This window comes from Lathamus discolor, chromosome 3 (assembly GCF_037157495.1).
Source record: "Lathamus discolor isolate bLatDis1 chromosome 3, bLatDis1.hap1, whole genome shotgun sequence".
Taxonomy (NCBI): domain Eukaryota; kingdom Metazoa; phylum Chordata; class Aves; order Psittaciformes; family Psittacidae; genus Lathamus; species Lathamus discolor.
In genome coordinates, this window is record NC_088886.1 from 129,835,204 (window position 1) to 129,853,712 (window position 18,509).

At 46.7% G+C, this 18,509-nt stretch overlaps 1 protein-coding gene and 1 long non-coding RNA gene across 2 annotated transcripts in view; one reads left to right on the forward strand and one right to left on the reverse strand.

Annotated features, from left to right (window-relative positions):
• Window positions 1-3,211: 3,211 nt before the first annotated feature.
• Window positions 3,212-18,509, forward strand: part of LOC136010473 (uncharacterized) — a 32,764-nt gene continuing 17,466 nt past the window's right edge. Inside the window, exons 1-2 of the mRNA XM_065671754.1 lie at window positions 3,212-3,461; window positions 13,292-14,139. Of these exons, the coding sequence (XP_065527826.1) occupies window positions 3,413-3,461; window positions 13,292-14,139 (897 nt within the window). The 5' untranslated portion in view covers window positions 3,212-3,412. The remainder of the gene's footprint in view (window positions 3,462-13,291; window positions 14,140-18,509) is intronic.
• On the reverse strand, window positions 3,652-10,340 carry LOC136010474 (uncharacterized). The gene is made up of 3 exons (XR_010610891.1): window positions 10,158-10,340; window positions 5,806-5,899; window positions 3,652-4,170 (listed from the first exon to the last, which is right to left on the reverse strand). It is a non-coding gene; the product is annotated as an uncharacterized LOC136010474 (long non-coding RNA).

Genomic DNA, 18,509 nt, shown 5'->3' on the forward strand with positions numbered 1-18,509 from the left:
CCCCAAGTCTGACAAAGGTGACAAGAAAGATAGGATGCAGCTGGGGAATCCAGAGACACAAGCTTTCCACACTCAGAGACTTCTTTGAGTGGAGAGTTTTCTTATGGCTGAGGAAATTGATGCATCCCTTAGAAATTAAGCAGATGCTGACTAAGAGGTTTTTCCTCTTCCCGTTACAACCTCTGCAGCTCAAGAGGGAATTTCCTGCCCAGTTGCAATTCTGAGAACTCATCTCACACTCTCAGCACATGAGTGAATGGGAAGGAGCACCAGCATGAGAACTGGCAGCTGCCGGGAAAGGTCAGATATAACATTTGCCAAAACCGACAGCATCATCATAGGGCATGTGGTAGCATGGCCCCAGCCCTCAGACCAGGCTGTCCCTGTGGCTGAAGCAGGTCCATTTCCCTGCCCAGGTGGTTCCTCTCCATCCTTGTGCTTTGCATCCGTCACAGCAGTCTACAGCTCAGCCCTGGTGCCCCATGATCCCCTCACTAACAGGCTGGGCTTTAAGGAAAAGGAGCCAACCAGTCTCAAAACTCCCAATTAAATAGTGAGACCTGGCAATACTCTTGCTGCCAGACAAGAGATAAAAGCTACAGGCTGGAAGCATCCTTCCTTTCTCGCCACATGTGGACTACAGCCACAACTGGGCCTCATGTATTTCTGTGCAGAAGGGATATGACCTTTCCCATGTCAACGGTGTTCACAAGGTTTAGACAAAAGCACATTAATAATAAGGTTCCCTTTGCTGCACTTCTTCAACTTTGGACACCAAAACCAAGTACCACTTAGTTTTCTTGCTTGTAGGCTGTTTTTGACAAGGACTGGAATCTGTGGTGTCCACTCTGTGGAAGGTTTCCCTTGCTGTTAATAATGCAGCCACAAAATGGTAAAATCTCCCTCCAGGTAGATGCATTTACACTTGGATAAACATGCTAAGCATGCTATAGCCTTTTCCTGATCCAGTGCTAAGCTATTCATTTTGATCCTAATATGGCCAATAAGCCTGAACTGAAAAAATACATAGAACAGTTAATGCTACTAAAACTTTTCAAGTGTAGACAAAAATAACCATGTACAACAACTAACGACAACTTTGTGGGGCCCTCTAGACTCTGAACACCATCATATATTGTGTCAACAAAGGACGCTTCCAGTGGTAATTATGTGTTTCACACACACCCTCTCATGAGAGTAGCTAGAGCATTGAAATCTTGTGCTTATTGCCAGCCAATTTCACTCCGTGTTTGCTGTAGCCCAGGGCTGGAGCACTTGGCTTGTGTGCATTTCAGGGGATGTTTTATTCTTGTTCAAAAAGCTTACTGTCACTGGGTTCTTTTATTTATTATATTTTGGTAACACAGTCATTTCTATTGGCCTCAAGCATTTGTTGAACACAAGGTGGTAAACAGCATAGAAATAGCTTCAAAGTTGCCTTTAGGAACCTTGTTTTCTGACATTGAACATTTTTCTCACTACAAATCTAATACATCTCAAAGCACTTGGAGTTGCAGCTATACACAGACATCAGCATGGCAGCTTTTTTCCTTTCCCAAACTAGTTATTTTTTTAAATAAGCCTCTGGGTAGTAAGAGAGCGTTCAGCTGCGTACAAAGCAATGGAGCTTAATGGCAGAAAAAAAGGAGGGTGTGATGGTATATGGGCAGCAGAGCTGGAGGTGAGAGAGTAATAACTTTGTCCCCACAATTCCTCTAGCTAACAGTGCTACTGAAATCATGCTAAGGCACCTTTAAATTATACTTCTGCTCACATAATTTGAGTCTGCCCACTGCAGCTGGGAGCTGAGCTGGTGAGCTTAGGCTGGTACCATGGGTAGAGCATGGCAGCACGTTGCACACCAAGCACACAGCAATAACCACAGCAGTGCATACCTCTCCATCCTTGCACTGTCTCAGTGCAAGAAATATGGACCTCCTTCCCTGAGGGAATTTATGGCTTTCCTTCTCACCAGCCCTGCTCACAACCTTCTGGCTTCCCCTGAAAAATGGGAGCAGGCATCAGGTGCATGATGAGTGCTTGGAATGCTACAGGAAAACTGGGTGCAACCCACAAACGCTCTATCCCACTGTGGTGGGAGGCAAGATGGGAAACAGTATGATGAATCTCCCAGCCAGGGGATGAAGGATGCCTTCTGTTGGATGATATGAGTTCTGGAGCAATAAAATAATAACTAAATACAAGAGCAATCTGGTGGGGAAAAGAGGCCGATTAAACTCCCTGTCTTTGAACTGTGGCTGGTGTCAATCAGCAAACTCCAGTGACTGCTACAGCAAAAAGTCAATTCATCTCAGTTGGTATCTGGCCCAATATGGTTGTTGCAGAGACACAGGAGGACAAGCACCTTCAAGAGCTGATAAGGCAGCCGGACCGGGTCTCCCCTGCCAACTCCCTTCCTGCCTGGCTTTTTCGTGGCATTTGTAACAGGGCTGTAGCACCCACTCTGTGGTCTCTTCAGGGCCACTGATCCTATGGACAGATGAAGTTCACAGAATTAGGCTGGTTTAACTGGTGGGGCAGCACCTGCCAGTGCTTGAGTCAGGCGGGAGGGTGACACAGGGACTGGTGCTCTCTTAGCAAGGAGAGACCCCATGTGTGTTATGGGGCTACTGGCTGTAGGGAGCTTGTGTTGCTTAAACCTAGCCTAGGAGTAATTTCCCACGATTTTCCCAGGGCAGCACTCTGGCGAGCACAGCCATGCTCAGGGCATGCCAGACTCTTCATGCCTGGCCTGCATATTTGGAGTTCACTCCAGTGGGGTGACGCCACAAACCTGCCCATGGAAGCTTGTGTTCAGGACGGTCCTGCCACTTCCCCCTCACCCCTCTTACCCGTAGTCTGCAGCCCCAGCTACAACCACGATAGAGTTTTGCATTATGAAGATGTTATTTAAACAGAAAAAGAAAAAAATCGAAAGAAAAAAAAAAATCGGAAAAACAACCACCAAACCCACTCTACTCCCTCTCCTCTCCACCCAAAACATTCCAGCCTTTCCTTTCTTGCTACTTGAGAAGGGGGTTGTTTATTGACATTATGCAAGTGCTGGAATATTTTTCTTTTTCTTCTCTCCCGTCCCTTGTTTTCTTTCTCCCCTTCTGTCCTCTGGGGGTTGCAAAGGTAGTTCAAACCCCTCCAGTCATCTCGGCTTATCAGCCAAAGGAGATGCATTCCTCTGGGCTGCTCCCTTTATAAGTCACTGCTGGCGGGGCGCCCACTCGCCGCTCGGCAGCCTCCGCGCCGGCAGCGCTGCCTGCTGCCCGCTGCCCCGCCATGCCCTAGCCCGGGCCCCCGGCCCTTTTCGCCCACCGGGGGACGCGCAGCAGCCCGGGGGAGGGCCGGCGGCGATGGCACCCCCGTTCCCCGCCCGCCTCTGAGGGCGCCTGCTGCCGTGATGTTCAGCTGGCACCGGAGCTTCACCTTGGGAGCGCCGTGGCGGAGAGGTGAGTCCGCGCCCCCAGGGGCTGCCCCGGCCCGCCCGGGGCCAGCCGGCGCTGCCGGCACACCTCCCCAAACCCGCTCCTCCGCCACCCCCTTCCTTCCCCTCAGCGGCCGCGCAGACGGTACTTAGGGCAAACCCAGCCCGGCCCGCCCCGCTCCCGGGCCCCGCCGGACGGGCTGCCCGCGCCCCGCCAACCCGCTGCCGCTCGCTCCTGGCCCCATGCTGCGGTCGCTGCTCTCCGGCTGCCTCTGCCCACACGCAGGTAAGGCTGCAACAAGTTCGTCCCCCGTCCCTGCGCATTAAGCCGAATTGTTTTCCTCTTACAATGAGTTTATTTTGCATTTATAAGATTTGGGAGAGAACAGCAGGAAAGGCGGGAGCGCTGCCATCCCGAGTGGGCTGTGCGTGCAGGAGGGCGAACTGCTCAGGATGGGAGCAGGAAAACTGAACACGGGGCTCGGCATCCGAGCAGCTTCGCGCACGCTGGCCCGCACGCATCGCTCGGGCCCTGCGCTAACGGGAGGTGGGTCGGATCTGTCCTCAGTCTGACACTGCACTGGCAACGCACATCGGATCGCTTTCTGGGTGCGTGTATCCCCATCCAACAGGGATTATCCCCAGTTTGAGGTGTATTATTTGCATCTTCCTTTTCTGTGCACATGAGGTGACCCAAGTAGAGAAGGCAGCAGATCGCTTGTAACTTTCCAAGTCTGTTGAAAGAAACGATGTGGTCTCAATCTGCCTTTCTCAGGCACAATAGGTCTGGTATGTTTTATTCCTTAGCCAGGGCTGCAGGCTGAGATTGCAAGTCCCAGGTAGAAGAAACCCTTTAGCCTTCCTATTTACCCTTCAGCTTAGCTTGTGCCAGCTGTAAATGAGATCTGCAGTTTCTGTCTCCATTAACATCACTGCACTGCGTGGTTGGTTTACTTGGCACAGAGGTGTCCACTCAGGGTTTGCTGGAGCCTGAGTGTAGCCTGCTGTATGAGAGCAGAATGGTAAAGATGTTGCAGAACACCGCGGTGGTGTGGTTATGCCTCCTGGGGTCCCGACTTCCCATCGGCATGCTGAACTCTGCAGGAACTGCTTGTACTGCACTAGTTCAAGGGGACACGACTCAACAGAGCTGCCATGTTCCTGAGCATCTGTGTGCTCATGTGCTCAGGCACTCACCGCTGGTACTATGCTTCCCAGCTCTTGTGCTCTGGAGCAGCTCCTCAGAGCTCAGTGTGAGCTGGAGCCTCTCTGAGGTGTCATAGCAGGTAACTGCTGGGCACTGATGTAGCCAGGCTGCTGAAGCACATTTCTCTGCCTGGGTCTGGTTTGGAGACTGCATTTTTACCCAATGACACAAAGGACTCTGGAGCAGTGCTGCTGCGAGAACACTCCACCATCACCACAAGACATGGGGAGTGTTGGAAGAGATGCCATTTTACAGAATGATGGAAACTGCTTGTTATTCCCCCCCCGATGTAATCTAACCATGAATTTTGTTTCCCCCAAGCTGTATACCACTAGTCTGATGGCAGGGTTAAGAGGGGAAAGGAAGCTTGCTCTTCCACAAGGAAGTGTCCCTCATCACCCAGGCACAGCAGTATTGTCATAGGGGTAGGTGCAAGCTTTTGGTGGGGGAAGAGACATATCACTCAGAGCACTGAGGAATCAAAAAGGGATACAGCTAAAATTTCTCCAGGCAAGAAACAAGGACAGCACTCCTTAATCACCTTGGCCGGAAAGATGTACCAAATATTGTGTCCTGGTTTGGACCTTGTCTGTATTCAGAAAAAGCCAAGAATATGCTGGTTTGTGCAAGTTTTGTGGCAGGGACTTTACAGTTGCATCTCAAGATAGAGAATATAAACCAAACAAAACTTTTTTAGAATGGCATAAGCTGATCTTTCCCCACCACCCCCCGGGGGGCTTTTAGAGCAGAAGTATCAGGGTAGCAGGACCTCTTCTATCAAGAAGTTCAGTTTACTGGAGCTACAGAGCCCTGGATCACCACCTCCTCCTTGTTATCTCAGCAAGGTCCTTGTGTGGCCCCAGCAAGAGCAACAAACCCCCAAATTGTCACCACTCTCATTTCAACCATGAAAGATTTCAGACATACCAAAGAGTATGCTTGCTCCTGCCCACTGCTGCCTCATTTAGCAGAACTAGCACTCCAGGGTTTTGCCTAGGGACAGCAATGACTGCACGTGAAGAATGGGTTAACAGTGACCTTTCTGATATGATTCAGTGCTTCAGTGGAAGCACTGGGGTCTTAATGGCTTTAGTCTGTGGGGCTATTGAACAATTGTTTATCCAAGCTTATTGTAGGCAATAAAACCTGAATTACTACATACCTGTCAGCACTGGGGGGCAAGTTCCATCCTTTCAAAGGGCTTCCAGTCTCCTAGTTCATTACTGACTGAATACTGCTTTGGAATATGAGGCAGCCTGCAAATCAGATGTGCAAGGAAATAGCTCCTAAATTAGACAGTTTTGCCAAAGTGTGGGGTATTTGTTTCTATTGTTTTAATTTTCTGCTCAGACACTAATGAGTTGCGAGCCAAATAATCTTTTGGTATTATACAGGGCTGCCCATGAAAGCATCATTTCCTCTATTTGAGGTTTTGAACCTTTCTCCTGAAGAAGTACATGGGAATTTACACAGAAAATAATTTGCAGGTCTTCAGTGAAAGCTGTCATCTCCCTGACAGAGTCTCACAAATAAGCACCACAGGTGATGGTGAGAAGTGAGCTTCCTCCTGACCCCAGGAATCGTTACACTGTAGAGCTAGGAGGATTTGCGCACAAATCCTCGTGCACCAAAATTATCCTTGGCCTGGTTTTCCCACTGGGCAATATATCCAAAGAAACTAGATAGTTTTTAAGGTCCCTTCCAACCCAAACCATTCTGTGATTCCGTGAAATAAGTTGCAGGATAAAGGCAGTAACAGGTGGCAAAGGCTCTTTAGCGATGCGCAAGGTCAGGCATTGGTCTGAAAACTGGTGACTGGCAGCTGCCCATGTTATCTCTGATAAAGCAGGTGGTCTGCGGGGACCTGCTGTGCCACCTTCTGCCAGAGGTCACTAATCTATCAGACCTGTCGCTCTGTTTCAAAAACTTCACAGGTCACTTGGAATGAATAAATAAGCTGTAAAAATGTCAAGTGGCCTCTCTACTTGGAAATCCATTTCCTCTTTAGTCCACCCAACTATATCCATCAGTAAACAATCAATCTCCCTCTCATTCCTCCTCAAATGCCTGGAAAGAGCTATAATTATCTCGCCCTCTTCTAAAACATATGTATTAAAGCAATGAATACCTCTCCAGTCAGAGTCCTTGAACCCTGTTATCTTTCAGCATCTATTTTATGGATCTGTTTTATGGATTTACCATTATCAGCTGCAGCTATGGGGGATTTATAACATTTCTGGTCACCTTATATCACTAAACTATCATCCGGAGGAACTTCACACCCTTAACTAACAGTGTGACTGGAGAGCACCTTGGAGCCAAACAGTCTAAGAACTTTGTGCTTTTTTGTTCAAGGACTGTCTGAGGTCTCAGTTTTATTGTGGTTATTCCTTTGCATTCAGCATTTCAAGCAAATCAAATTGTACACCTATTCTCACAAAATCCACATGCATTTCAGTTCCCCAGTTGGATAAATTGAGATTTCAAGAATTTGATCTATCATACAAATATAGTTACCACATGGGAGTTTGTTCCTCTGCAAATGTGGATTTTTCAGTCACAATTCCAGTAAACCCAAATATTTCTAAGTGATTTTCATGCCTTCATAAGTTTCTGCCATTGCAGATAGAGGTTGTAAGTGGTGCACCAAACACATTTCCACAAGCTCCCCTTAGAAATTCTTTGGCTCACAATTGTCCTAATTGTTTATGAGAAGCCATTGCTCAGGTTGGGCAGCCCAAATTACAGCAGCATGCTCACATACTAGCTTTGCTAGAAAGGCATTGGGAAGGCAAGTGAATTGCAGGTACTTGGGGCCAGGCAGCACCCCTGCCATTGCCAGGTCTGGGATCTGGTCTTGAACAGGCCTGTAAAGCATCAGGGAGCAAGGGAGATCCTAACTCCATGGAAGTCCATAGCGAAGCTCTGTGGAAATAGATTTTCCTCCCAGACCATCAGTTGGTAATGATTGCAGGGTTTTTTTGGGTGGAGGTTGGGTTTTTTTGCAGCATAGGAGTAATCCAGTTCTTCCAAATAATGGGATCCTGCACGTGCAACAATTCCCTGTGCCCCCAGGGCTGTGCAAGGGATAGCCATTGCCCAGCTAGCAAAGTTAACACAGCTCTCGGATGCTCTGCATGTGGCTCACTGGTGGGCTAGTGCTGAGGAGGAGGTGCCAGCACAGCCCCAGCACCACCCCTCAGCACATACGGGGAAGAGTCAACAGCAAAAAATGCCTATTGTTTCAGAAAGGAAGTGAGCCTTTTCCCCTTAAATGCTAGGAAATTGAGACCTCATCACTGCTGAGGAAAAAAAAAACCCAATCTCCTCTTCGAAGTAAAAGGGAAATACCACCTGAGCTGTACTGCTAGCAGCGTTAGAGAATGTGCCTCAGTAACAGGACTAAAGGGAGACTTTTCTGTAAAGGAAGGAAGGAAAATGAGGGAATGCAAGGACTGAATGGGAGAGGCAGCCTTTCATTTCTAGGTCATGAGTTCGACTCCAGCTCACTAGTCACTGCTGCCTAATGATTCTTCAAAAGCTGATGATCATCTCTTAGTCTGTTACTTGGAGGCCACAGCCCCGTCATGGAACCTGTCCTGCATGGCACAGGATTTAATCCTTGGCACAGCTAGAAAGGAGTTACTTGGCAGGTTCTGTGGGTCCTCTATGGGATGCTGAAAAATATTTTTTTGGGATGCATGTGCATCCTGCTCCTGTGCTCAGGGATAAGCAGACTGGTAGGAATGAAGGTGGTTGACTTGAGTCTTCCTTTGCAGTGCAGCTGTGCAAAATCCCTGCAACTCCAGCAACCCAAGTCATTGGTGCTGCCCTTTGTTTTTTGGTGCTCTTTTCCCACGGCACACTACAGTTGGAAAGTACTGGCCTTACAAACTGAAATCTAGAGGGTGTTGCATGTCTTGTGGTGGATGGGAGTGGGGGGAGGAAAAGGTACTCTGAGCATCTCTGGATTGTTCACCTTGTGCCTCTCCCTGGGACTGCCACCCTGCAAAACCCTGTCAGAACCACCCACCATGGATGGGTTCTCTGTGCACATGAACCTTGCAGCAGCTCTGGGGACAAGCTGCAGTGGCTCCAGTGCTGCTATCCTTTGTAACAGAATGGCAGACTGAGACAAGCAAAGCTTTGGCTCCAGTTGTGTCATTGTGCACGTGTTTAACAGAGATTCTCCCCATGCGAGCAGCCTACAAAGCATCATGGACATTTTGGGAAGACAGGTGGGCACAGACCAGAAGAGAGGAGAGCAGCACAGGGCCGCACTGTGTGGTATAGCTCTCTACTGTCACTAGCAGCACTCATCCTACTGCGAATCTGGCTTCTTCCCATTAGCTAGATGCATCAAAAGACCATGTGCTATGATACTTGAGCCAATGGGTTTGAGGCCAAGGACCCCTCTCACTGATTTAGCAGAGCTTAACAGGGCTCACACTGAAGGAACTGCCAGTGAAACATGCCTTTGAGCCACAGGTGTAGAAGTAAAAAATAAAAAAAAAAAAACCCTGGAGCTGGATTTCAGTGCTTTGGAACATGAGAATTTGAACACAGACTTTGGCTTGATTTACTAGAAAGGTGGGAGCTTCTGCAAAAGTTGGGTCTGGCCAGGACTGGGAATGCCTAAGAGTTTTGCCTGGGCAGTTGTTTGAGTGCATCTCTTGCACCCAACTTACTTGGGATAAAGAAAGTGCTTGAAAGTAATTTCAAGTCAGATACCTGCCCTCCTTCCTCAGGCCATAAATCTCTGTATTAATGCACTAGGCTATGCCCTGGCAGCTACTAGTTATTGTGCAACAGGAAAAATACACCTGAACTTAAAACTGCAAGGAAAGGAAGGGACAGGAGCTGATGGAATGTTATTCACCTTTGAAGGATTTAAATTTCTCTGCTAGGCTTTGCTAACTGCCAACAGAGAAGTATCCTAGAAAGCAATTTGAAAACAAAGCGAAGCAAAGTTCTAGAGACTTAGCTGGTGCACATCAATTCCTTTTCCTCCCTACTAATTACCTTCAGATACTAGCTAGTTCACTGTTACCACCTCCTCATTAGAAGGGAAGCAGTCTTACTCTCCAGTTGTACAGGAAATCCAGCAACTTGCCCATGGCTACACATAATCAGTTACAGGCTCATATTACAACACAAGGAACCCTTTTTATCTCTAATGTGATTACAGAGCCATATAACCCTCTGAGAGGGCTACTAGGCAAGTGGCACAGGTTAACCCGAGACCATATTTGGCCTAGACACATGTTGCCAAAGATGCTGCAGGAAGATGTACTGATTCCTAAGCATATACACACAACTCCATTCACTCCCCTGCTGCCATACCAGTGGCCTAGCCAGCTGCCTTCCAGTACCTTACCCCCACCTGTAAGGGGTGTGGAAAAGCAGCAGAGGGGAAACAAAAAACAACAGCAAAACTCTTGGCTGAGTTCCCAGGAGCAGCAGTGTCAAGCCTGGCTGGCCTCCAGCACAAGTAAATGCATCTTACCAACCAACCTTAATGCCAGGCGTTCAGCTCTCTGAAGTGCTTCACACCTCCTTTCAGAAGGCTCCGTGCAGCACTGTAACTGAACCCCCGCAGCAGGCTCCCTCCAGCACAGACAGGAGACCATCTTCCGTTTTGCTTTGAGGCCCTGGTATTGTTGTACAAAGCACTTACAGGCCAAGTTCTCAACCAGAATTAGCTGACACAATTCTGGTAGGGGCCCTGGTAATGAGCTAATTTATAGCAGCTGAGGGGCTGACTCACTTTTTTTTCTGTAATTGCACAGATGAGCTTTATTTGCACCATTCTGGTGTTTGTTGAAATAGGCTTGAAAGACCTGAGGTTTTTTGTATGTTTCTTTCAACATTTATAGCAGAAAAAACCTGCTTGTTTAGATCCCATGGTTTAGATCCCATAACCCGGTTAACAGAGAAGAAGAAACTGTTCTGTCAGTGAGGTGCAGCAAGAAAAACTTGAGTTTCAGGTCGCTGCCTTAATCATGGGAGATCTCTCTGCTGTAGCACAGGTGACCTCACTGACCACGAGAAAGCATCACTGAATGAATGAGGATGAGGTGCCTAAGTGTTTTGCAAAATATTGCTGTCCTCTGCATCTATTCTGAACTTGTGGTAGGGGGATGATGACATTTTGCATCATTGCAGAGGGTTGGGAGGTTAAATCAGAAATGCTCAAAGACTGATTACCAGGATCTGCCAATGCTGCGATCAGTGGTTTGCAGCATAGAACAGATAAATAAGAAACTGTTGTGAAACCATGCAATGTTGCTAGTGACCACAGGGTAAGGAGAGCAAGGGATTGTCTCGTCCAGAGTGCAGACCTTTCTCAGCTTGGAGTTTCTGGTATTGAGGGAGCCCTCATGTAGAGGGTCAGAGATTTCATCTCATTTTTCACTTTTTCTACCCCAGACAAACTTTCTGGTACACATTGTAGCTTTTGTAGTCATAAAAGATACGAATTTGAGCATCTGACATCTCCTTCTGTAAGTAGCAAGACCTCATTTTAATATGCTGCCTCCTGATTTCAGACAAAGAAATATTTGTGTAGGCCAAAGTGGAACCAGTTAAGCAAGAAAAAAGGGGGCAGATTGAAAGGCAGTAAGAGAATCTCCAGTCGAAGGAAAGCATGGCATGGTTAATAACTGAAGGCAACTGGAGTCGTGGGAAGGAACTACCGTTGCATCTAGTAATTCCTGGCAAGAGTGATAGCTGTACTATTTGCTCTTAAAAAGAAAGTGCAGCATTGCAGCTGTTCTCCTGAGCCTCAGTGGGTTTGTTGTGCCATCTGGGGTGGTGATGCCATCAGAAGAGCCTGTTAGCCTTCTGTTTTTCATGCAGATACAACGCTTTGCCTCACTCTGCCACAGGTGTTTGCAACTGAGCAGGTAGATCCTCTTTATTCCAAATCAGTAATGACTCAGCTCTGCCTCCTTCCAAGACCCCGCACCAAGCTCCCTCTCATAAGTGGCATTTTGCTGTGCATGAGGCTGCAAATCAGGCTCCCCCCTCCCAGCAATGTACTGGTATTGCACTGCTGATGGTCTGGCATTGACTGTCCCAGATGTGGCTCCTTACAGTGGAGAGATGCCTGTGAATCCTGACAAGGGAGGCAGGTGTAAATTCTGTATATGATAAACAAGATCTTCTGTAAGGTGTTATAAGGACTATGCCCAAATGCCACAAAAAGGCATCAGATGGCATGATTTATCACTGACAGCACCTTATGAAAATCCAGTGTAAAATAATTTATGGCTACCTATGAACAGTAAAAGGCATGTTTCAGTGGCATCCCAAGACATTCTCTTGATCAAATAGAAGGAATTTAAATAAAATAGAAAATGACCTTAATGAGTAAAAATTTCCATAGCCTGTGGGCATTGCAGAAAGCAAGCTGGAGGAGGGAAGGCTGAAAAATGGGTTATTTCTGAAATGGAGAGTTTTCTGGGTTACTCTGAAGGAGGGCTGTACAGCAGACCTCGTCCTGCTCTACCACCAGTGGAGGGTCCCCAGCTTCTCTGCCTGCTTAGGGGTGTTTACATTACCATGAGTGAGTTTGCCTAGTTTGATATCAGGCAGAAGGAAGGAAGGAAGAAAGGGGAATGAAAGGAAATGAAGTGGGAAGTAAGATACCCTGAAAAGAGTATGCATTGTAGTGCTCTGAGGCACTGTGGGTCAGGCACTAACAAGCAAAAAGGTACCAGAGAAACTGAAGTTTTGTACTGCAGCAATTCTTGGTTCGAAATCCACGTACAGATGGATTTGAAGCTGAGGTTGCAGTTTGTTAAAGGGTGGATGCAGAGCTTTCACACTGGCTCTCGCACCGGAAGACTGCACGGTGAAATACTAGATTCAGGAAAACAGTAAGAAAACCTGGGGGCAGATCTTCAACTCCTGTAGATCAGCCTTTCATCCAGAGACTGTTCTATCACATTACTGTGTGAAATAATTGTGATACGAAAAAAGTCTTCCTTGTCTGTGTGCAAAAAGCTCATGAACGAAGCTCCCATCTCCTTTCTGTTTTCTGAGAAGGTAAGATTTCATTTAAAGAAATTATTTCATAGCTAAAACCATACAGGGAGTGGAAAATCTACAGTACCTCATTTGCTTTTCCTATCAGTTCTTGCTTTCTGTCACCTGTATGTGTGCAGAGAATACTACAGAGAATATCAGTTTGCAAACTGCTTGTAAAATTCACTTAAGCCTGTTGGAAAGACAGATTTCATTTTATCCTTTTTGTCTGCTGGTTCAGGATACATTTAATCAGAGGAAATATTTTAGCCTTAAATTCATGTCTGTCGTGCTGAAAGGGCACGTACTTCTCTATGTTTGTACACAGGTAATCACCAAAAAGTTATCTGGCTACATGTGTTGTTTTCTACCTGTCTACTAAATTAGAACTCAATGTGCATTTATGACTCCCCTTGAAGGGCTCTGGGGCTATGAAACAAAACACTTCTATTGTAGTAAAGCCTACAAGAAATCTTCATGTAGCTCTAGAAAAACAAAAAAGGGCTGTCCCCCTCTACCACCTTAATGTAGAAGTTCTGCATTTCACATCCCTCAGAGGATGCACTAGACCCTAAGTTTTGTAGCCTTTTGTGACCTCCTACTTATTTTCATTTAAGCAGGTAAGAAGAGCCCACCTGCTGAGGACAAAGTTGTGCTAACACATATGAAGATACTGAGCAATGAAGGAATTCAAAACCCAGGGTTAATCACAGAGGCTCCAGCTGAGACAGCCTGCACAGAAGAGTCCCATCTCCCTGGTGCCAGCCTCCCACCAGACTGCCAGGGAAATCATAATGCAGCAGCCGAACCAGCAGATCCAGACTACACAGATGCCCCGGCAAGCACAGACTACGTAGCCACGCTGCCTGACCTCAGTGCCTTCCAGTCCAAGTGCCGACTTCACAGATTCTCCAAATTCGAATCTGAGGACTCAGGGGTTGAATTGCCAAGTGGGGCTAATTCTCCATCAACACCAACTGGTTCAGAGAAGAGCTTTGTGCTTCACAGCAGAGACTCGTTTTGTGACTCGGGTGTGCTTAGCACATCTTCTTCAGAAATTGACCATTTGGTAATGAGAACATGTAAAGAGGATGCCGGAAAAGTCAGCCACCAAGATCCAGAGAGTGAAAAGCAAGCTGAGTACTACAGCCAGGAGGCAGATGCTGTGCAGGGTCCTACAGCTTCCCTTGAAGACTTAAGTGTCCCTCAGGAAGAAAATCCAGATGAACGTTTTGACCAGAGCGAAAGTCAGTCTCTGGAAAAGGAACCCGCCCCAGAGATGGACCCTCCCGGGGAAAGCACTCTTCACACCCCAGATCCCACAGAAGAGCCAAAGACAATTGCTGACAATTTCCCAGAGAACTTTGGCAGCATGCAAGATCTCCAGATCCATGGCCATCAGCTAAAGAAGTACCCCACAAGTGACAGTCTAGATGAATACATGGATAAATGCTGTAGACTGAGTGAGGTAAGAAACACCTAAACTGAATCTTAGAGCTAGGCCTGTCCAAATATCTCAGCCAAGGTTCAAGTCCTTTTGTTTGTCACAAACTAGGACATACGTGAGTTAGAAAATCTCCCCTGAAACTGTTGTAAGCAGCAGATTGTGGTAACTGATTTTTAAGAGCTTTTTTTCCCAGTAGTGAAATTCTTAAGTTATTCACATATATCAGGTCTGGGTAAGGATGACTAATGGCTCATGGAGACCTGATGTTTCAAAAAGCCCTAGAGAATGGACTTGATTTTGGTCTTAAAATGAAGATTGTGAAGTTAGTCATTGTCCTCTGATACAGGTGATGTGGATCAGAACATAGTTTCTTTTTCAAGGTCAGGTTATTCCTGTTCCTGGGAACAGCTGGGCTGCTGTTGGGACCCCAGAATTTGGAGGGAACTTACCTAAGGAGTAGCTTATTTCTGCTCAGGTCTGTCCTGTCCTCTTGAGCCAGCTCTTAATGGGTGAGCAGTGGGCACATGCACAAATTCAAATCTTTGCTGGGCTAGAAATGGAGACTGCATTTTAACTCCCCAGCAGAGGCATGGTGGGCCCAACTTAAAGACATAATTTCAGTAGCTTGTTCCACACCAGACTCCTTTTCCCCCTTGCTGTGTACACTGTGCCACAGACAGGAGGATAAAAAGCCCTGCTGCCACTTCTCCCATAGTGGATGCTGGCAAGCACTCACCCCATGCTGCAGACATGCCAACAGATCACTGCTTTGTCTGCTCACTGTGGTGGCTTCCATGAACCAGCAAAGGCAAGATATAAGTGGGTAGATGATTCCTGACAAGGAGATATACCAAAGAGCCCCGTGGGGAAAGGAGAAGAGCAGACTATGTGAAGAGAGTCACACAGACTCACCGAAAACATCAAACAATGCATAACGGGGATTTCTTTTTAGGGTGTTCATTGTGGTAATAGTGATGAATTGAAATGGGAGATGGGTGAAGGAAGCCAAGTGGCAAGTGCTGTGCATATAATTTTACCATGACCTCTCTGCCTGGGCCCTAAATCATCAGGCAATGGCCTTCCTGTCCAGCATGCCAAACCCTCCTGAGCAATGAGGAAGGTCAGAGATGGCCCATCTCTGTTAACATTTCATATTGAGATGGTAAAAAGCAACACATGATCCACTTGAGTAGCCTCTTCCTCTCCAGAGCTGTCTCACACACAGCAAAGACAAATGTCTATTTTGCATAGTTCCTAAGCAGTCAGCAGCTTGGCCTTTTGGCAGAGTTAAAAAGGACCAGAGCAGGAGAGTTTGGCCACAAAGAAGACTTCTTATAAAGTTACCTAAATTCTTTGTCACACTCCAGGGAGTGTGCAGCCAGCTTGGTCTTGTCTGACAGCTCTGGCTGCCTGTGAAATTCCTTTAAATCTTTTGTGAAATTGAGATTCAGTTTCCCAAAGGAGAGCATTTAAATAAACAAGAGAATAAATTAGAAAGAAGCTGAAGAGGAAATGAAGCTCTTGGTAGCTTATCTTCCCTCCTTTTTAATATCCTCACTGGCTGAGTGCTAAAGCTCTGTGCCCCAGAGCACTTTTCTTTCTTTGTTTTTTGAGCTGTATAAATACAGCTGTGACCTAGATCCTGGGGAGGGTTGCCCCTCTTCACAGAGCACCTCTGGGCTGCTGTATCTCAAAAGCAGTGCTCTTCAAACTGCTGGGATGCCAAGTAGCATCCAAGCTGACTGGGGCAAGAAATGCCCATGGCTGCTGCACTGACTTGTGGCTGCAGGTGTGCTGTGTGCCTCTGAGCACAGGGGCAGCCTCCTGTAGCTGCAGAGCCTTCTGTCCTCGCCAGACCTGCACAGATTGACCTGTCCTCACTGCCGTACAACACAGGCAGGACAGAGTGAGACTTCCTAAGAAATGAGGCCTGGGTAATCATCTGCCCATACAGCTGATGGGTGCATTATGGTTCACCCCAACTGAGACCCTGCTCCAGGCTTACTCTGTGGTTTTCACATTTGCCTGTAACATGTCCAAGACACAGCATGGTACCTGGGACATGTTGTCTGGCCTGATGTCATCTCTGGGACTTAGATACCCCTGGAAATGCCATCAGTGTTGTCTGAAAGACAGCAGGCCAGTACAGTGTATTTTCGCTCTGCCACAAAGAACATGGCAAACCAAATTGTTCTATCAAATCTATTCCTGCTGCATTAAATTCACGTTGATAGAGATGCAAGAGTGCTTACATTGGCTTATATTTTATGCCAGCTGAGAACATTTGATTTTAGGTGACAGCAGCTTTCTCAGTTCTGTTGCTGGTTTGGGGAATACAGCCCTGGAGTATCAGGAGAGCAGTTGCTTTTCCCCCACCCAGCTGGCTGGGGCAATGCCAACAGCACCATGCTTAACGGCATACCACAGCTGAGCAAGGATTCAGTCTCTGGATGAGGATGCCCCTTGATGTCCTCCCTGACTGCTGAGACCACTTCCAAAAGAGCAGGAAGGAAAATGTTGAAGAAGAGAGACTAGAAATGACCAAATGTTTTGACCATTTGTATTCATTTGGTGAACGGCTGTGGCTGAAAATATACATAAAATCATTTCAGTCTGGCATTTCTTAAACAAAGCTTTCTGATCTTTTGTTTTGAACTGTCATTATTTTGACATTTGCCTACATTTAGAAAGATGAAAGGAAGTGGAAGCTGTCAAACAACAAGTGAAAGAACTTTGAAGCCTAAATAAAAGCATTTCCTTTTAAGCCAAATGAAATGTTTGGGGTCAGTTTGAAGAGACATAGCTTTTGATGCTTTTGCTTTGCAAACACTTCCTCACGCTCTATTAAGTTTACATTTAAGGTCAGCCCATGCCCCTAGAAGAAGAGAGAGGGTGGGAGCATTGACATCATTAAATAGAAAAACCCCACATTATTCACACAGCACTAATTATTATCATGGGCCAAAGCAGTCAAAATACTTTTCTGCAGAGAGTGGTACAGTTCAGAGGGAGCATAGGGCAACCTGTGATGGTCAGCCCCATAGCATGTGCATGCTACTTAGAGGAAACTAGAAGCTATCAGCAAGCACAGCCCCTCCTGGACAGCAGGGTGGAGCCGCCAGAAATATACAGCACGATCCCTCTCTTTCCTGTTATTCACAAGCCTTTTGGTGGTGTCAGCTTCCAGTGACAAATGCTCAGCCTGTGGCGTCACTAATCAGTTGCCCTAAGCCCACGATGCGAAATTTGTAATTACGTTCCTTAGCAGTCAGTGCAGTGACCACACTGCGTCCATATTTGGCCATGTGAATGTGGTGGGAATGGGCAGTGAGGGATTTATGGGAGGATGGAGCGAGGTATAACTCAAAACTATCCACAAAAGAAAGTGAAGAGCATTGTGTGAAGCACAGAAACCTCAGTCACTGCAAAAACCAGCAGCAAACTGTTGGCTGAATGAAGAAGAGCTTCACCTGCCAGCCAGTTCTGCCTGTCAGTGTCAGCTCCTGCTGCCATGTCCAGCTCAGGACAGTTTTCCACTGAGCCAAATGGAAGAAAGGCCTATCACATGCATCAAAGTAACAGATAACATTAACATTTCAGAGACAGGACAAAATGCTGATTAGATGATCTGAAAAGCAGATTTTGATTATAACTCAATTGGACAAGAGGCTTGAAAACAAGTCTTTCTTGCAGCTCCCACTGAACTTCAAACCTTTGTAGTGCTCAGATGCTGCAGTGAGCATGATGTTACACATACACAGAGGGACAGCCTCCTACCTCTGTGATTCTGGTTGCTTCAGAGGAAAACTGTGATTTTACACTTGTGAAAATATTGACTGAAAGGCTTTGGATAATCCAAAGCTCCCTGTGCAGATGCCAGTCTTGTGAGCCAGCAGAACTGTGATGGTTTATTGCCAGCTGAGCAGGAACACATGTACTGAAAACCTGACTCCAAAACTTTGCCAGGGGAGCAATAACGAGGGCAGAAATCTCTCTTTAGTTACATGTGTGTAAAGTCAGCATAGTGCACCTAACTCCACAGGCTCAAAACTGTAATGGAATTAACTCAGCTTAGTATAGCTGAGAGCCTTGGATTCCTTTTCTTCCAGCTAAGTCTGGCTCAGTCTTATGTACCTGGAAGCAAAATCTGTCACCTGTTTATACATTACTTCTCTAGCGCAACTTTAACCATCTGCTTCATAAATTGTGTCTGTCTGATCTCTGCATCTTCAGCTTCAGAAAAGTAGGTGAGGTGTTTTTCCCTCCTTTTAGGTTTCATCAGCTCAAAAACGGGCACATGGCTTTTGTTCCAATGCCATTTGACAATCCCAATGTGGGGGATGGGAAAAAATTTCAGTCCAGTTAGGTGAATGTTTTGGGAAGCTTCAACT